Raw genomic sequence first — 19,016 nt, 5'->3', positions numbered from 1 at the left:
TTGTTCCTTAATTTTATAATTTTTAAAGTAATTGACATTTTTAACTTTAAGAAATATAACGGTTTAGTATTGCAAAATTTGTAGTTTCTACATTTTTTTTAAAAAATTATGTATCTTTCAATTTTCGATAATTTTAGTTTCTTCTCATTGAGATTACTGATGTATATTAGGAAAAATATGGAAAATAACCTTGATCAACTATTTTATTTTAAGAAAATGACATTGTCAAATGTATGGAAAATAACCTTGGAAATAGGCCAGCAGCCTCCTGAGTTTCAGATACATTTGAATGATCTGAATGGTAATGATTTCAACTCTATTTTCCGGGACAATTTGCCCATGTTTCAACTGGAGTTACGAGACGAAACGAGTCGTGGCCAATTCAGTCCATGCTTTGTGTCTGCGGTTCCTGGATCATTTTATGGCAGGCTTTTTGCTGCAAACACTCTGCATTTTATCCATTCCTCTTATAGTCTTATGTGGATTTCCAAGGTTCGTGGAACACGTTTCCAAATTTAATTTGGTTCGATTCGGACCTTCAAACTAGAGCCTGATACTTTAAATATTAACAACTCTGGACAGAATCCCTTAAAATATAATTTCCAGTTGTTTCCTTTTTAGCAGATTCCAAAAGAGGTGGAATTGCTGAACAAAGATAACATTTACATGGCAAGCGCAAGCCCACAACAGGTGCTCGACGCATACTACAATCAATTTCGAATCGATTTTTCGACTTTCCTCAGGTGCCGTTCGGAGGAAATCGTATCCGGTGGAAGAATGGTGTTAACTGTTCTGGGAAGGAGAGGTCATGAGGATGCTTGTAGAGAGGGATGCTGCTATATTTGGGAGGTTTTGGCCCTCGTTCTCAAACAAATGGTAGCTGAGGTATCCTATAAAGACCTTGTGCATATATAATTTGATGTATTTGTTTGGCACGTATAAATTTATGATCTACTAAGGATTCACAAACGTGGTAATAAAATAGTGGGAAAAAGTATATTTTTAGTCTATTGTATTGGTTTTGATCCATTGAGTCGAAAAAATTTAGTTTTGGTACATAACTTTTAATTTCCAATTTTTGAGAAAAATAATGTATTTTATTTATATGTTTCTTTAAATTAAAAAATATGGATAAGGATAGAGAAATATTCTAGCAATTTCAATAAACCGTACTCAAAATTTATTCGTAGGGACTGATAGAAGAAGAAAAGCTGCATTCTTTCAACATCCCTATTTACACACCATCACCTAGAGAAGTGGAGGAGGAGGTCGAAAAGGAAGGTAGCTTCGGCATCAACCACCTCGAGACTTCGGAAATATCTTGGGCCGACTTGAGCAACGAATTCCGTTCAACCGACGAGCCTGATTGGCACTACGTGAGCCGTGGCGTGAGAGCCGTGTCGGAACCACTGTTATCCGAACATTTTGGAGGATTCGTAATGGATCAAATATTTGAAAAGTACAGCGAAATTCTCCATGATTGCTCGACTAAGGAACCGGAAACTAAATTTGTCAATGTCACTGTCTCCGTGACGAGGAACTGAAAGTAATAAGATGGCCGAGGGCCCATTATATATAATTATCGTAATATATATGATATGGTGTGTGATGCATGCAATATTTATTTATTGGTAGTTTCTTTTTTCTGGTGAAATATAATCGAACTGAAACAGGTTTGTATTGTACTGTTTAATCATGGAATAAGATCGAAATTATATGGAATCTCTAAGCTCGTCTACATGCAAGCTTAGCTTCTTTGATTGTGAAATCTTATGTTTTTATTAATTGAAATTACGCACAAGAGCGAGTTGTAGAGAAATCATATGCATTTTACTCTCTAATTCAACGCCTTGGCCGGCTTCAAGTGTCACGATAATACTTGTGTGTCAAAGGCAAAAGAAGGGCTTTGGTTGTGGTTTGACGAAAAGCTAAATAAATTGACACTAGGCAACCCAAGCTCTGACCCATGGCCAAATCATATAACCAAGCATGGAATGAGGCAATTTTTTTTAAGACTTTTTTCACGGGAAATATAAATATTAAAGCTCGAATTCATTCAAAGGACTTTAGCAACTCAAGTTGTACGTAGGCTAGCTAGGGCTTGGGAGAGGAAGATAACACGAGTTCAAAGTTGATTGATTCATGACGTCTTTCATACTGAGATTTTCAAATTTTTTCTTCTCAGATCTTATTTTAACGGATTCAAACATTTATTTATTTCTTTGTTTAATTTTTATGGAGTAATTTTTGTTTTTTGGAATAAAACCATGATAGCGAGAGGCGAGACGACGATATGTTTGATATTGGGTTTTGATTCAATGAATTTATCTTGCTTTTATGTTTATTTTATTGTTGATTGTGAATGATATAATAAATTATTTGCATATTTGTTGTTTAATTAATCTCAAACCAAATGCTAGGGATTTTAAGTTTGGTTTCGCGATATCAGTCAACACATAATTAAGCCGACTAGAAATAATATTCGGTTTCAGTGTGCGATTTTAGATGAGAATTGAAATCTACTTATTTTGAAAACCCCCATTTGTTGTTACATATGACTGTTGATATAACTCTTTTACATGTGCCATATATAAAGCCAAGTTTATTCTTAATTAGCTCGAGTGTGATCAACATCGCACAACTCCAAATTCCATAATCTACGTTCCAATTCCAACCATATTATCGTTAATGATATTACATACAAGATTTCTCGAAGACTCATTAGTTGATTTTTTTTTTAAATATTATTTTTTTATTAGATTGTGTTTGGTTGACTTGATATGATTAATAATAAAATCTAGTCAAATGTTTCGTTGGAAATTTTGTATATTGATTATTTATCATACATCATTCAAATATCAATTATTTATCTAAAATAAATCAAATCATTAAATTAAAATTACTATATTATATATTTATATGAATTAATTATTGAAAATGACAAAATTATAATCTATTATATTACAAATTTAATCAAGCAAACAATAATAATGTCTCTCAAGTCGACTGTTCTTGATGGTGGATATTTTTCCTAATTTATTTAAACTTATTTAATTAATTTTTTATTCGAAATAAGTAAGTCTCGGGTATCTAGTATATAGACGAACACAATCCACTCAACCCAACTAAACCGCTACTCCATATAACAAATGAATATAACAAGATAGGTTAACCGGAAAAGAATTTTAAGATAAAAAAATAAAATAATAATTCCTTACATAATAAAAAGCAGAAAAGGCGCACCAAACATTCTCGATCGGTGTATTTCGATTCAAAATTCCACAAAATGCTGCCTAGACAGCACAACCGAATGCCGACCACCGCCGATATAATTGATATCGACAGCAGCGACGATGAGTCCGGCAGTGGCGTAGGCGGCGGACGTGGTGGAGGAGTTTATGCTGGACAAAACGCTGAGAGTGCTAAACCATCAAACGTAGTAAAATTGCAGTCTCCACCCGTGATCAGTAGCAGCGCCTCTGAAGCCAATTATCGACATCTAGACTCTCGAAGTTTCTGGAAAGCCGGAGATTATGAAGTTGGCCCAACTAAATTTACTTCAGCTCAAGGTCAATTCTGTTTAATTTTTTTTTGCCTGTATTATTTTTTCGTAACTTCTTGCTTATTTCTGTGATATAAATTTTGGGGCCTTATGGTGTGTAATGTGCATTGCAGGTGATCTGGAGCATGCACGTGTGCACCCGAAGTTTCTGCATTCAAACGCTACTTCTCACAAATGGGCATTCGGTGGTAATTGATGAATTGAGGCTTATCTTTTGTTGGAGTTTTACCATTTCTAAGAGTAAACAACTTGCAGAGTATGTGTATTTCATCTAACGCGAGGCGCAACTGTGATTGCCTGTTTTCTCCCCAATTTGTGTACTCTTAGGAGATTTTAATGATCTAGCACTACTGGAAACAGGCCAATATCTGGCACTTCTATAGAAATAGGAGAAAAAACAAAACATGACAGACTAATTATGAGGGAGATTCTAAAATCTCAATTCTTTGCTGCAGCCATTGCCGAACTCTTGGACAATGCAGTTGATGAGGTAATCATATTTATCACCCTACTGTTCCAATCAATTTTTGAATGAAATGATATAAATTTCATATAATTTATGAGGCATAATGACTAACTTAGCATGAATGCTAATGGGTGGGCCTTAACTGTTTCTTCTTTGGTTATCTTGTCAGGTATAATGATTACTTATATGCCTCTTGTTCTTGTTTTATTTTGTTACGAGACATGTTTTGGTGGTCTTGCTTTGTGCTTATGGGGCTATGTTATGTTGTAATAATCCTCTCTAATTTCATCTCTTATTTCTTATATGGATGATAATGGTTTTTAAAACTTGTCACTAGGACTAGAATCATCATGCAAGCTTCTAATCTGCAGTGACTAGAATATATACTTTAAATTAGAAATGTGAAACATACGGGTGCATCTTTTAGCATGTGCAAGCATCTACTTGCTTCCTCGAGTTCAAAGTCTCTTTATAGTGGCCATTATATCATATGGTAGTATTTTCATATCTTTTTTTCCTCGTAAAATCAATTTACTGATCTTATAGAATGGGCCAAAAACCTAGCATCTCTTAGGGGACGAATGTTTTAAATATTAACTGGAAGTTTTGTCTTCATAATTGTGGTCTGTAATATGTATTTTTGCCATTTTGTGATGTTTGGGCTTTATTGAACTTACTGCTTTAACCGAAGAAAGTTTACTCAGTTGGGATTTTTGAATCCCGAAATTGTCATCGGACAGCATGACAATGGCGAGTTTCCATGTAATGAGTAAGTTATGTTCGTGAAGTTTCCTCCTAGTCCTAGTCTGGAAAAAACGGTAGAGTTGTATTGAGTTGATGGCAAAGCATATACACTATAGAATTATTTTCGTGAAGTTTCCTCCTAGTCCTAGTCTGGGAAAAACGGTAGAGTTGTATTGAGTTGATGGCAAAGCATATACTCTATAGAATTAGAGTCGTAAGCATTTGTCTTGAATAAGCTATTGGAGGTAAATCTTATTACTGCCTTGAACACATGCTGTGAAATTGGTGTTGGCGTGGGTACGATCATTATAAGGATATCTGTGTGGTGGAATGTTTAGAGCTTCACTAAATAAATTGAGCAACCATATAAGAACTGAATTGAATTAAAAAGTTTTCAATTGGTGGGGTTTGTACGATTTATTTCGTTCCTGTTTGTTATCCAGATTGGCAATGGTGCAACTTTTGTGAAGGTCGACCGGACGTATAATACGAAGGACAATTCTCCTGCCTTACTTTTCCAAGGTACTGATCATTCCGATTTTAACTTCACGTATCAGTTTTATGTGTTTTTTCAATTTATGGATTTAAAGTAGTCAACATCTTTTGCAGATGACGGGGGTGGAATGGATCCAGAAAGCATGCGTAAGTGCATGAGCTTGGGATATTCTTCAAAGACGTCAAACACCACCATTGGACAATGTAAGTGTTGCTTGTTCTGCAAATCCCTGCTAATTACAACCTTTTTCATTGTTATATTTATGTGTGCACCTGTACCAATTTCTCAGCTCTTATTTGTGCAAATATATGTCGTCTAATATTCCTACTAAGGTTTGACTTGGTTCTCCGACACTGTAGGCTTTGTCCCCTTTGTGAATTGTGAGTGTGCATCCTGTTTTTGTGTTTTACACGATCAATATTCATGAAAGCATTAGTTTATGAACTATCATCTCTGTTCGTGCTACAATCGTTGATTATAGATCAGTTCAGGAATCTTAAATATTTTTAAATTTTGCGTGTGCATAACTAATGATTTTTTATGCCCATAATTTATGATGATGTTTATCATAAATATCGTAAGTCAGAAACTCAGAACCAAGCATTTGGGACACCCACCTCGCGATAATAAAGAGTCAAATAGAATTAAAGTGCTTTTCCAAAGGACATTACACCAAATGAGAAGTGAAACCGGCCAAAAGTGGAAATCCCAAGATAAGCTATTCTAATTTCGCCTCACATAGAATTGGTCGCAGGATCCTCTGATCTCGTCTCACCAATTGGAAAAATGCTCATTGCTAAAGGGCAAGCAAAGCACAGTATGAAATGACAAACCATGGTCCATACGTCTCCCAATTCCTCACTTTGGTCAATTATCCTACACAACAAAATCTCTATGAAAAGAAGGATTAATGGAGCATACTCATATGAATCAATGATGAAACATCGTGTCTGTCATACTCAATTACTTATCAATAGCTAGAAAATTCTCAAGCATCATTATTCAGTTTTCACTTAATTTCTGCAACTTCATACTATTCAATCAATATTCAATTGCACATTCAAATCTCTGTAAATACTTGTTACCTCTCACATGTTACCAAGTTGTAATGTATCTTGAATGCAATTAGGGTTGCCCAAAACTCACACTTCAAGGGGTCTCTTTCTACATCAAATTAGACAAGGCATAATCATCAATCATTCTCATAATGTTATCAAGTATCGACCCACTTCTCAGTGACTAGACGTTAGCACTATAGTATAGCATTAAACCCCTTGTTATCTTTATTATTATAAGGTTACACAATTTAGTGGCTATTCAAATTACTCATACATTTCAACAACACAATCTCAAGTTTTGATGCTTTGGAATTTATACAATAAACCAATATCTCCAGCATATTTAAGCAAAAATCCAACTCAGCAAAACCTTACCAAAATTCCTTTGCTTCTTTTGCTAAACTCGAAATGGTCTTCCAAATCTTGCACAAGTATAAATGCAAGCTCAACGTGCCATTACCAACTAACCTTCAAAATGAGACTCTATGTAAGACATACCTGTGTCAATATGTAGCCTATGGGCTACGCACATAGATCATTGTTCCGAGTTTGGATTGTCAAGGATGTTAAGTGTAGAGGATGATGTGCTAGAGAGGAGGAAATATGCTGGTGTCTATCCCTAAAGCTTTTGGAAGTTGGCTATGGTTGAAAAGTGACACAAAGTACACTTATATTTTTTAAAATCCTTGAAAATTAGGCTTTTAAAAAGATCTGCAGGCAGGACCACAAAGTTAAGCCATTTCCACGGCAGGTCCATGATAGTTCGAGAAATAAAACCCTAGAGGCAGGCCCCACAATCACCTTCATATCAATTGTAGCCTATTGGTTTTGATACAAACCTCCCTTGCCCCAGTGCATGCACCTCTGTGGTTGGACAAAGTAGACGACCATGGACCCATGGCACGTCCATACCTGGTCCGTGGCACGCCTCTGACACTGATCCATAGACCCATTCCAAATTCATGGCATGATGTGGTCGCTCCAATGGCTAATACATCTGAGATACAACTTTCCACATGCATGAGTGTGTACAGGTCCGTGTCAGAGACGTGTGAAACATACATGATTGCATGAACTCATGCACACATAATTTGCATTGTGCCTAATGCATTGGAAATTAAATTAGACCAGATATCACAGAAGTATATGCCTTTGTTCATGAAACTTGTCTAAGCATGTCTATGAGAATAAGCTATCCTGTTTGAATAATCTCAGTCTGAACTTCTTTAGTGGATATTACTCTCTGTTAAGAACCTTTTGTTTGGAGTGTTAGGAGAGATTTAATGGAGTGGGATCCACATTAAATAAAATAATAAAAAATCACATATGCCACATCGAATTTGTTTATAAAACTGAACGAGGGAATTAGTTATAAATAGAGCTCAATTCCTTCAGTTATTGTATCCCAAAATCAAAAACTTTTCAGCTTTGATAAAAAGAGAGTGCATAGAAAAAAGAGTGTATTTTTTTCTTGAGTGCGGGAATTCCTTTTTTGAGTTAGAGAAATTATTTTCTCGGTATACTCGGGTTGGGAGTGAGAAATATTGAGTGTATTGGTTTATACACTTGTAATATTTCTTCCAGTTATAAAAGTTGCAGTGCTCCGTGGACGTAGCCTATATTGGGTGAACCACGTAAATCTTTGTGTTCTTGTTGGTTATTTTATTCCGCAATTTTTGGGTACTATATTATCATCGTGGTCGGCATCGCTTCGGTATAATTTCCCAACAACTTGTATCAGAGCCTTGTTGTAAAAATTCTTAAGAATTCTGAGTATGCTCTGTGGTTGCAGCTTTGCTGATCTTCCACATTAGAAAAGATTTTTTAGATTTTTTGCTAAGGCTAGAGAAGTGATGGCCGGAAATGATGGATCGGGACCTGGTATCAATAAGTTTGACTGTATAGATTTTACGTTCTGGCGACTACAGATTATTGATTATTTGTATAGCAAGAAGTTGTATCAACTTTTATCTGGAAAGAAGCCGGAAAAGATGGAGGATGATGACTGAAAGCTTCTTGACCGACAGTTGTTAGGTGTAATACGATTGAACCTAACGAAGAGCGTGGCACATAACGTGGTGAAGGCAAAAAACAACGGAGGAGATGATGTCCATTTTGTCGAACATGTACAAAAAACCATCGGCAAATAATAAAGTAATCCCATGAAGAAGTTATTTAACTTGAAGATGAGAGAAGATGCATCGGTGGCTAAACACATCAATGAATTCAACACGATTGGTTGAAATTAAATTTGATGATGAGATTCGGGAACTTATTCTTTTGGTGTCTTTACCAGACAATTGGGAACCGATGCGGGCTGCGGTTAGCAACTCTGTTGGGAAAAGAAAGCTACAATTCAATGATGTCAGAGATCAAATTCTTGTTGAAGAAGTTCGCATGATGGATTCGGGTGAAGGAACATCATCGATATCTGCTCTAAATCTCGAGAATAGAGGAAGGGGTAGGAGTGGCGAAAAGAGTTCTAACCGATGGCACGGTAGGTCCAAGTCAAGAAATGAAAAAGACAATAACACATTTGAAAAGAATGTGAAGTGCTGGAGCTGTGGTGAGACTGGTCACTTGAAAAAGAATTGCAAATTAACAAAGAATGACGCTAATGTTGTTACTGAGGAGGTACATGATGCTCTATTACTATCCATGGAAAGCCCGGTTGATTTTTGGGTTATGGACTCGGGAGCTTCGTTTCATACCACTGGTAATCGTGATGTATTCGATAATTACATTGCTGGAGATTACAGAAAAGTTTTCCTGGTTGATGGAAAACCTTTGGAAATAATTGGTATTGGTGATATCCGGATGAAGATGACAAATGGATCTGTCTGGAAAATCAACAAAGTAAGGCATGTACCAAAGTTGACACACAATCTGATTTCAGTGGGACAGCTTGACGACGAAGGTCATAAGGTGACCTTTGGTGATGGTTCTTGAAAAGTGAAAAGGGAGCCATGATTGTTGCTCGAGGAAAGAAAACTAGAACACTTTATATGACTTCCAGTTTGAGAAATAAATTAGCAGATGTGGATGATGGAACTAATTCAAGTTTATGGCATAGTAGGCTTGGGGATACGAGTGAGAAGGGAATGAAAATGCTTGTTTCAAACGGAAAGCTACCGGAATTAAAGATCGTTGAACACAAGCTGTGTGAAGCTGTATTTTTTGGAAAGCAGAAAAATGTGATCTTTTCAAAAGAGGTTAGAGAACCGAAATCGGCGGATTTGGAGCTGGTACATACCGATGTATGTGGACCATCTCCTGTGACATCCCTTGGAGATCACTCAAGATATTATGGCTCTACTGTTGACGATTCGAGCAGGAAATTTAGTGTTTATTTTGTGAAAAATGAATCGGATGTTTATGAGACTTTTAAACAGCGGGAGTTGGCCATGGAAGATGTGATGGATTCACTGTCATCCAATCACATGTGGGAGTTGTCAGAACTTCCTGAAGGTAAAAAAGTTTTACATAGCAAGTGAGAGTACCGGTTAGAACATGACAGTAGCAAGCGGTACAAAGAAATACTTGTTGTAAAAGGTGGAAGGGAAGTCATTTGTTACACTGATATTTTCTCTCTGGTGATAAAGTTAACTACTATCAGAACTGTACTTGGATTGATGGTAAAATAAGATTTACATCTGTAACAGTTAGATGTAAAGACGACGTTTCTTCATGGTAAGCTAGATGAAGAAATGAATCAATCACATGGATTTGAATTACGAGGGAAAGAGAAAATGATGTGCAAACTTCAGGAGAGCTTGTATGGTCTCAAACAAGCTCCAAGACAGTGGTACAAGAGGTTTGATGGTGTAATGAATAATGATGGTTTTCTGAAGTATCAGGCTGATCACTGTTGTTATGTGAAGCTTGATGGTTATTATATCATACTACTGATATATGTAGATGATATGTTGATAGCAGAAGCTTGTCTGGAGGAGATTGATAAACTCGAGAAAGAGTTATCAAAGGAATTTGCTTTGAAGGATTTGTGTGCTGCAAAACAAATCTTTAGAATGAGGATCCTTAGAGATCGGGTGTATGGAGTCTTGAAGCTTGAGAAGATTCCTGGAAGCAAGAATCCAGCTGATATGATCATGAAGGTTGTTATCATTGAAAAGCTGAAGTTGTGTTTGACTTCAGTTGGTCTCCTGGACTAACAAAGGAGGTATGAGCTGCTGCACTGATGGTGTGAAGACATTATTGAAATCAAGTCTTCAAGTGGGAGAATTGTTAGGAGAGATTTAATGAAGTGGGGTCCACATTAAATAAAATAATAAAAAATCACATATCCCACATCGAAGTTGTTTATAAAACTGAACGAGGGAATTAGTTATAAATAGAGCTCAATTCTTTCAGTTATTGTATCCCAAAATCAAAAGTTTTTCAGCTTTGATAAAAAGAGAGTGCATAGAAAAAAGAGTGTATTTTTTTCTTGAGTGCAGGAATTCTCTTTTTGAGTTAGAGAAATTATTTTCTCGGTATACTCGGGTTGGGAGTGAGAAATATTGAGTGTATTGGTCTATACACTTGTTGTAATATTTCTTCCAGTTATAAAAGTTGCAGTGCTCCGTGGACGTAGCCTATATTAGGTGAACCAAGTAAATATTTGTGTTCTTGTTGGTTATTTTATTCCGCAATTTTTGGGTACTATATTATCATCGTGGTCGACATCGCTTCGGTATAATTTCCCAACATGGGGTTGAGCTATGGCTTATTGAACTGACATTACATAAGTAAATCAAGTGGCTCTAGATTTCAAAGCAAACCCTGTCCCTAACAGTTCTTTTATACTAGGATTTTTTGTTTCATTTGGCGCATATATACTAAAGATTGCAGTTAAGGTTATCTAATCAATGAATTTCGTATCAACTGAGCTAGTTGGACTAAGAAAGTATTTTGCTGTGAGGTAGATTAGAAATCTCTATAATGTTTCAGGTCTTATAGATTCTAATCTTCACCATGGAAATTGGAATCTCATATGTCTTTTTTTCATTCTTTGTATTTGTCCTATTTTCTTGTATTGTTTTGTTTCCATTTCTTATGGTCTTTGTATAAAACTTTCCCAAACAAATTTTTAGGTTATTTTGCAGTTAATGAGGATTCCCAGTTAAATAGTTGAATACAATTATTACTGATCTGCGATTGATAAGTCTATCAAAGCAATAATTAAGTGTTGTTTGTAAATAATTCGCAAGAGTTAGATTGCTAGCCTATTGATCTCTCCTGACGTCGAAAGCCAAATCTTTTCTCATGCTAGATGGTAATGGGTTCAAAACAAGTACTATGCGACTAGGAGCCGATGTCATTGTTTTTAGTCGTGCATCGCGATCGAGGTAATATATTTCTTTTCAATAAGTCCTGGAGTTGTTTCATTATATCTTGGCATAAACAAACATGACAGAGTCACTCTTCGTTCACTTGTTGGGTCCATCGTACTGACATTTACTCGTGGAGTATTATTAGTTTATGTTTTAAGATTTTTCAATTTTAGTCCAAAATATCTATATGTTGTGACTGGCTCGATGGCTTGGGATCTGTATGTGTGTAAGAAATAATGGCTTGGCCATCTGTATGTGTGTAAGAAATATGGCAATGTACAATAGAAGTAGGAAAGAAAATATTATCAAGTTCATTTAATTTTGGAGATAATTTGTTTTCTCATCATGTGTTGCGTGTGTTCTTATTTCCGAGGACATAAATCACATCAATATGTTGTTGTTTCACGTTATAACTCATGATCGCATGTTGATTCAATCTCTCTGCATTTAACGTGTCTGACTTGAGTTTGCACTTGTATCCTTCAGTCAAGCCACCCAAAGTGTCGGTCTTTTGTCCTACACATTTTTGCGGAGAACAAGACAGGACGATGTAATCGTTCCAATGGTAAACTCTTGATTCTGAATATCTTAAGCTTTTCTTTTGCTGTCATACGCAGTTTTCAATAGCATAACCTTGAATTGTTCAATTATTTCTCATACTTTTTGAGTTGGAATTATATATTGCAGATTGATTTTGATATCTCATATAATTGGGCACAACCTATGTTCTATAGTTCCAAGGAGGATTGGTCCATGAATTTGAGAACCATCCTTGAATGGTCTCCATTTGCAACAGAAGATGATCTTATGCTGCAGGTTAACTTTACAATGAAATGCAAGATTCTCTGCGTCATAAATGTTTTGGTTTTTTGTTGTCCGTGTTGTGGAGTTATTGCTTATCCAATGCCACTTTGTTTTTGACATATGCTTGGTGCAATTATGTCTATCTGCATGACAGTCAAATGTTTCTAGCATATAATATAATTTTTTATCTTCCATATAACCTAGCAAACGCTTACTTACTCAGCCTTAATCTAGTATATTGTCAGTTTAGACTTTGTACTGCTACATTTTCTCTGTAACTCCCTTCACAACAACCCGATCCCATTTGTTGGGGTTCTGTTATAGCTCCAGCAGAGGCCAAAAGGAATTTGACTGAAACAAATGGAACCACTAATTGTATTTATGAAACACCTACCGATAAAGCTGACAAACCCACCCTATGGTCACAGGACAGTGCTATGGCCTCTTAGGTTTTATGGAAAGCCATCCGTCCGTCTTTTACACCTTTGAGAAGATGTACAGACTCTGAGGTTTCCATATCATCCGGGGTACACTGTTCTCATACAGCCAATTGGTCATGGCTGTTTCCGCTCTTCCAGAGGGTATACTGAGCTTCTTCTTTCTGAAGCAACTAGGTTCATGGTCCGCAACGACAAAATGGCTCTGCCACATGTCTACTGGTCCTGCTGTCACCTTCTGTTTCCTTCTCTGTCACTCCAGTTTCTTTGCCTCGTTTGGACTTCTTTCTACCCCCTTTCTGTTTCATTACTTAGTCAGTTCTTTGTCCGATGATTGTCGCCTAACTGGCTGTTGATCTTTAAATGGCGGAGCGACGAAACTTGGATATGTTCCAGTTTCTTCGTAATTTGTAAAGAAGATCTGCTTTCTGGTGATGCTTGATACAAGATTTACCTAGGTGCAGCGCACGGGTTAGACTTCGATTGAGGTTGATCATTTATTGTAGAAGAGATTTCAATGCTGTTTTGATCTCCATGCTTAGACGAGAGGAAAAAATAGATCCCTCTTCCACATTCGCTAAGAGGATATGTAGGATTCGGGACAACAATAGATGATTTTTTAAATTATATTTATTATTTTTTCCTCACACCCCCGATCATTCATCTTGGGGAAACAAATACCGTACCATTTGGATTTGTGGGGAAACAAATACTGTACCATTTGGATTTGTTGGTTACCCACCTACTGAGAAATGAGATTCAGACAGTTACAAATAATGGCATCATTTTCTGAAACTTAGTTGCTTGTATTGAGTTGTGTTTTTCTTTGCATGTGATGTGCATGTGCCTATTGGATTTTTTGTTAGTCTGAATTTTGTCAGAAATACAAGGTGTTTCTTGTTCTCCATCTTTGATCTTTTCCCTTCATTTTGATTTTTTATTTGGGATATCATTAAGAGTCTTCACCTCCTCTAAATATTCTATTTGTGTTGTGGGATAGCTCATACACAAACTTTTTGGCACTCAAATATGATGTGATATTCTGGAAATTTCCAAAAGTTCTAATATTTACACACTGAATTGTGGAGTATTTAAATGACAAGGGTGCTGAGAAAGTTGCAGAGTCTTAAACCTGTATTTTCCTAATTGGTATGTGATTTTGTTGCTGTTTCACATCTATTTTTTCAATTTATTCCAGTTCGACAGTATTGGCTCTCACGGAACAAAGATCATAATATTTAATCTCTGGATGAATGATGAAGGCATTTATGAATTATGTTTTGATGATGATGATGAGGTAAACCAATTTCTTTTTTCAGTTTGATCATAGTGCTTGTCGTTTGCAGTTTGCAACTAGATTTGGTTAATCTATATTGTTCCTTTGTTCATTAATTCAGGATATAAGGCTGAGAGACGAAGCTAATCAGGGAACTATGTCCAAAACGCACAAAAGAGTCCTTGAACTGCAATCCCATCTCTCTTACAGGATGCGTTACTCATTAAGGGTGGGCACTTTTATTATGGTTTCCAGTTATGTTGTTAAAACTTTTTGTGGTTTCACCTGTTGGATATCATTACAATTTTCTTTTAAGCCTGAATTGTCAAGCCTTTTCAGATTTACATTAGAAAATATAGCTGTTCTTTAATTAATCTTTTCTGCCAGTTGGCAATAACTAGTCCGTAGTATGTTCCACTTTAGTGTACTTTTTTCAAGTTCCATTGCTTTACATTACCTAAAAGGTTTTATTCTCCATTATGTTTGATTTCTAAACATTCATTTCTCTTGGCAAACTGGAAGTTTTTAACAGTTGTACCACATTTTGCAGAGTGTTTCCATACTGTTTGCTAATGTATTGTCCCCATGCGTCAGTATTTATGCATTACATGCATGCTGCTAAACAAATATGGGCGTGTATCTGGAGCTTGTTCTCTTTGTTTACTTGCATTGATTTATTTGCTTAAGTGATATAAACTGTGTTAACATGTACTTTCCCAGGCATATGCATCCATATTGTATCTCAAAAAGTTTATCAACTTCAAAATAATTTTAAGAGGGAAACCCGTGGAGCAGTACATTATTGCAGATGACTTGAAACACTCAAAGGTAGTCACGTACAGGCCAATTTCTGGTGTGACATCAAAAGAGGTATGTCATCTTTACAATGTTGAAGGTATAGTCTCAGTTCTAGAGAACCTGAAAGAGTTTTTATTTCGGCTACCACTTGCTAATTGTGTATTTTAAAATTTGAAGGCTGGAGAGGAAAATGAAGTGTCTATCTTTAGAATGTTATTTCAAAATTTGCAACATCAATTTCTGCTGGAGTTTTGTTTTATTGAGAATTGCCTATTTTCTGTTTCTTCAAGGACTTGCCTAGAAGAACTCATAATGATACAACAATTTATGTAAATTGAGTACATTAAAAAATGTTAAACTGGCCTTTCATATCTTTCTATTTCTATATGAACCATGAGTTCTTTTAAGTCTGCCAATGCACTGGCCACCACGGATGATTCTATGTTAATTTTTAGTCCAATTTATAATGTCTGATTGTCTAAACATGCTTTGATGGTGTTTTTGCTGTTGGTGGTTGATGAGTTTTAAGGGGATCATAAATCCCTAGATTCGTGGTGGTGCTGGTGCTGGTGCTGCTGTTATTCTGAACTGGACTGGAATATGCTTATAGCCAAAGGGTAATGGGTATAAATTGGGTGTACAACTTTAAGGTGCTTGTGAGGAGGGAAATTTTGAATTACAAGGATGGTGGATTGTCAAATTGTTGGTCTTTCTTTTTTTTTTTTTCTGTGTCTGTAGAGTTTGAGAATTGAACTTTCTAATTTACCCCAATGATGTTAATTCTCTACGGCTATACAAGCATTTGTAGATCATATTTTAAATTATAATTAGTATATGAACCATTTGGTGTTTTTTACATAAAAGACGCAAAAATACGATTTTTTTTTTCTTGTTGATGGAAAGACTTGTTGATTGTTTGTTTAGCTAAATATTTAGAAACTCATGGTACTGAATTATCACATGGATGGTGTAGGTGATTGTGGCGACCACCATTGGTTTCATTAAGGAAGCACCTGGACTTGGAGTTTGTGGATTCAATGTATACCATAAAAATCGTCTCATCAGGGTATGGCATGTTATTAATTGGAAGATTATTCTTATGACTTTTAATCTTTTACATTATGTGTGTGTATGTACATATATATTTATATATTTCACCATGTATGTCACCGATATAATTTTACTCAGGCTGTGGTGAGAAATAGTATGTGCTGTAAAATAGTTCCTTGGTAGAAAGTTTGAACTCTGTGAGCTAACAAGTTGTCTTATTGTAAAATTCCAACTCTGAACATAAAATTTATGGGTGCTATTGAAGTTTGATTGTTTATTATTTAATATTTCTAACTTGTAACAGCCCTACTGGAAAGTGACTGCAGATGGGAGTTCCAAAGGACATGGTGTTGTTGGTAAGCTAGTAGATCTAAAGTTACTCATCACATTTTTTCCATCCCAGTGCTCTGCAACTAACTTTTGGCATCCAGGAGTTCTCGAGGCAAATTTCATAGAACCAGCACATGACAAACAAGATTTTGAGAGATCGTCTCTCTTTCTTAAGCTGGAGTCGAGGTTGAAACAAATGGTTGTGGACTTCTGGTACCCATCTTTTTCCCAATGCTATTCTTTCGATATAATCAGTGGTTCTAATTTTGACAAGATTTCAAACTTTCCTTAGAACCTCGTGATTTACTTATTTTTTAGTTGAGTTTTTGTAAGTTAAACAGTAATGTCTTTTGGTCAGAAGCAGTGTACTTTTATTCAAAATAATAATTTTATCTCACAACTTATTTAGTCAGTGACAAATTTGTTCGCCTAAGACATAATAAATGTGAATTATTTCCACTCAATGTCCATAAAAACTAATGACATGTTAACAATCAATGAAATACCAACATATCTCAAAAAATTATTTGGTGTCGATGCTGCATACAACAAAGGAGGCATCTTGCCATGTATGCTTTCCTTTACCATGCACAATCGCCGTAAATGACAAAGCCATGGCAAGTGCACCTAAGGGACTCTTAACATGTGTTTTGTACTCAATCGATTTCCTCAATCTTCAAGATTTTCCATCCCCTCTGTGTTGTTGGAACATGTTCGCTTAATTGTCATCATTAGTTTTTAGTGTTCCCGTCTACCTTTCCATGTGTTTAGATTATTTCACTTCTTTTTATATTAAATGCTTCAAGCAGTTGTAGTCTATGTTGAACTAATTTGTTATGATGACACATGAAAGCTCACTGTCAGAACTAATTTGTTATGATGACACAGGAAAGCTCACTGTCACTTGATAGGACACCCACCTGATGGCACGCAGAGGAGTGACTTCAAAAAACAATCAGACGCACAGCATCATGTTGAAGTGGTGGATACTGATCTACATTCTACTGGTTTTGGTGCAAATCTGCAGCGATCCAGCACAGTAAGTGGAAAAATCTATTGTTGTCTTGGTGTTCGAAAGTTTGTATACTCAAGCACATTGTGTAATGGACTAATGAGTAGTACTCATTGTTTTGCACATGTTCATACACCACTTAACCACAACGGTGGTGATTTGCTCAATTTTAGGGATACCTTTTCAGGTGTCTATCACTGTTCAATTCAACTGATTGCAGGGTTCTGTTCTGGAAACACCTATGGATGCATCACTTGATCAGATATGTGAAGAGAACATTCAGTTGGTCACGAGGTAACTATGAGGATCATATAGATAGGCTGACTTATTTTTTTTTATATCAGGGCCATCTGAGGTCACCAACACGTGTTTTTGTGTCGTTATAGTTTACCAACTTGGATTCTTTAGGGCCCTAATATTATTCAACTATGAACTTTCCCAACAGGTGTGAGGAGCACATCCAAAAGGAAGCTGAACTGAAAAGGACGGTAATTAATTTAGTTTCCATTATGCATCATCAGTTTATTAGCAGTTACATAAATATATTAGTTGTGACAGAAAAAGCTAGTACACCTTTTTTTTGTGAAGTCTGAAATGCTAGTACACTTGAGTTTATTTAGTAACACTGAGACATTTTAGTAAATTAAATCTGTTGTGGTGAAATATAATTAGATTGAGGAACTGGAGAACGAGTTGGAGGAAATCAGAAACAAGTGTGCTAGACTATCGGCTCACTTGGGGCTTCAGAGGCGGCAGATACTTATGTCCAGTAATGGATCGTAGGACGTAATTGCGATTGTTCTCATGGATATATATATCCATTCTGTAAATGATGCAATGCAAGAATCTGTACATACGCTACGGATATATGAGAATCTATTATACTTTTGAATTTTCTTTCGGAGTTTCCATTAATTTTGTCTGGAATTGAGAGCTGGTATCTTTGCCATTTTCTTAAAATCATTTGATTGGTGTGCTAAAGAAGGAATACACAAAGTGCCTGCACTTATTGGAGTTGTGTTAATGTTGTTCGTCAAATGATCATCAGAGTATCGGAAGACATCAGTCTATTAAAAACTTAGAAACAAAGAAAAATGGCTCCAAATTGTAAATTTTTCTTTTGAATATGTACAATGAAAAAAAATTAAAAACTTATCCATAGTTTGCGTGGCAATGTCATTCTAAAGAAAGAGTTAGAAAAATATAATTTTAGTTTTATATATTTGTTTGTGATTTTGATTTTTTTATGTTGTTAAATTTTAATTTTAATATGTTAAATTGTTTTTTCCCCACAATTTTATTAATTTTTTATGATGTATCTCACACAAAAAGATTAAAAATGCAAAAATTGATATGAGACAAAAATGAAATTTGATAATATAAACGACTGAAATAATAAATATATATTGTTAAAAAAACAAAGATATAAACATATACACATATATATATAATCATAATTGCAATCTTCCTCGAAACGAATTTAACTATTGCATCAACCAAATTATAAATCAAATTATCGTTCTCAGGGATTTATAATCCTAAAATTAAAAACAGACATTTAACCACATGACATGTCCCCTACTTTCAAACACACTAGGTGAAGGGTTTTAATTAACAAATCTTCAATTAGAATAAAACTCAATTTATTAG

General features: G+C 35.6%; 2 protein-coding genes across 2 annotated transcripts; both read left to right on the top strand.

The window, feature by feature from the left end:
* Window positions 1-216: 216 nt before the first annotated feature.
* On the top strand, window positions 217-1,722 carry LOC140972627 (S-adenosyl-L-methionine:benzoic acid/salicylic acid carboxyl methyltransferase 2). The gene is made up of 3 exons (XM_073435018.1): window positions 217-492; window positions 625-885; window positions 1,191-1,722. Exons 1-3 carry the CDS (start codon window positions 217-219, stop codon window positions 1,542-1,544), a joined length of 891 nt encoding a protein of 296 aa, XP_073291119.1. The 3' UTR covers window positions 1,545-1,722.
* Window positions 1,723-3,227: 1,505 nt separating this feature from the next.
* On the top strand, window positions 3,228-18,258 carry LOC140974118 (protein MICRORCHIDIA 2-like). Its single transcript, XM_073437369.1, has 18 exons — window positions 3,228-3,569; window positions 3,676-3,750; window positions 4,018-4,052; window positions 5,216-5,294; window positions 5,382-5,471; window positions 11,599-11,674; window positions 12,146-12,224; window positions 12,347-12,475; window positions 14,099-14,197; window positions 14,298-14,405; window positions 14,897-15,046; window positions 15,948-16,040; window positions 16,329-16,380; window positions 16,456-16,567; window positions 17,243-17,393; window positions 17,587-17,660; window positions 17,812-17,854; window positions 18,039-18,258. The coding sequence occupies exons 1-18, from the start codon at window positions 3,287-3,289 to the stop codon at window positions 18,147-18,149; spliced, it is 1,839 nt and encodes a 612-aa protein (XP_073293470.1). The 5' UTR covers window positions 3,228-3,286; the 3' UTR covers window positions 18,150-18,258.
* Window positions 18,259-19,016: the final 758 nt, after the last annotated feature.

Source organism: Primulina huaijiensis, chromosome 3 (genome assembly GCF_012295235.1).
Source record: "Primulina huaijiensis isolate GDHJ02 chromosome 3, ASM1229523v2, whole genome shotgun sequence".
Lineage (NCBI taxonomy): Eukaryota > Viridiplantae > Streptophyta > Magnoliopsida > Lamiales > Gesneriaceae > Primulina > Primulina huaijiensis.
This window is presented reverse-complemented; position numbering and strand designations above follow the sequence as displayed.

Excerpts from the sequence above, each read along its gene's own strand:
- LOC140972627 (XM_073435018.1), top strand. The coding sequence starts at position 217 with ATGACATTGTCAAATGTATGGAAAATAACCTTGGAAATAGGCCAGCAG. Across the intron at positions 493-624 it reads GTCTTATGTGGATTTCCAAG|ATTCCAAAAGAGGTGGAATT; the intron begins GTTCGTGGAACA and ends CCTTTTTAGCAG. Across the intron at positions 886-1,190 it reads TCAAACAAATGGTAGCTGAG|GGACTGATAGAAGAAGAAAA; the intron begins GTATCCTATAAA and ends ATTTATTCGTAG.
- LOC140974118 (XM_073437369.1), top strand. The coding sequence starts at position 3,287 with ATGCTGCCTAGACAGCACAACCGAATGCCGACCACCGCCGATATAATT. Across the intron at positions 12,476-14,098 it reads AAGATGATCTTATGCTGCAG|TTCGACAGTATTGGCTCTCA; the intron begins GTTAACTTTACA and ends AATTTATTCCAG. Across the intron at positions 14,406-14,896 it reads GGATGCGTTACTCATTAAGG|GCATATGCATCCATATTGTA; the intron begins GTGGGCACTTTT and ends GTACTTTCCCAG.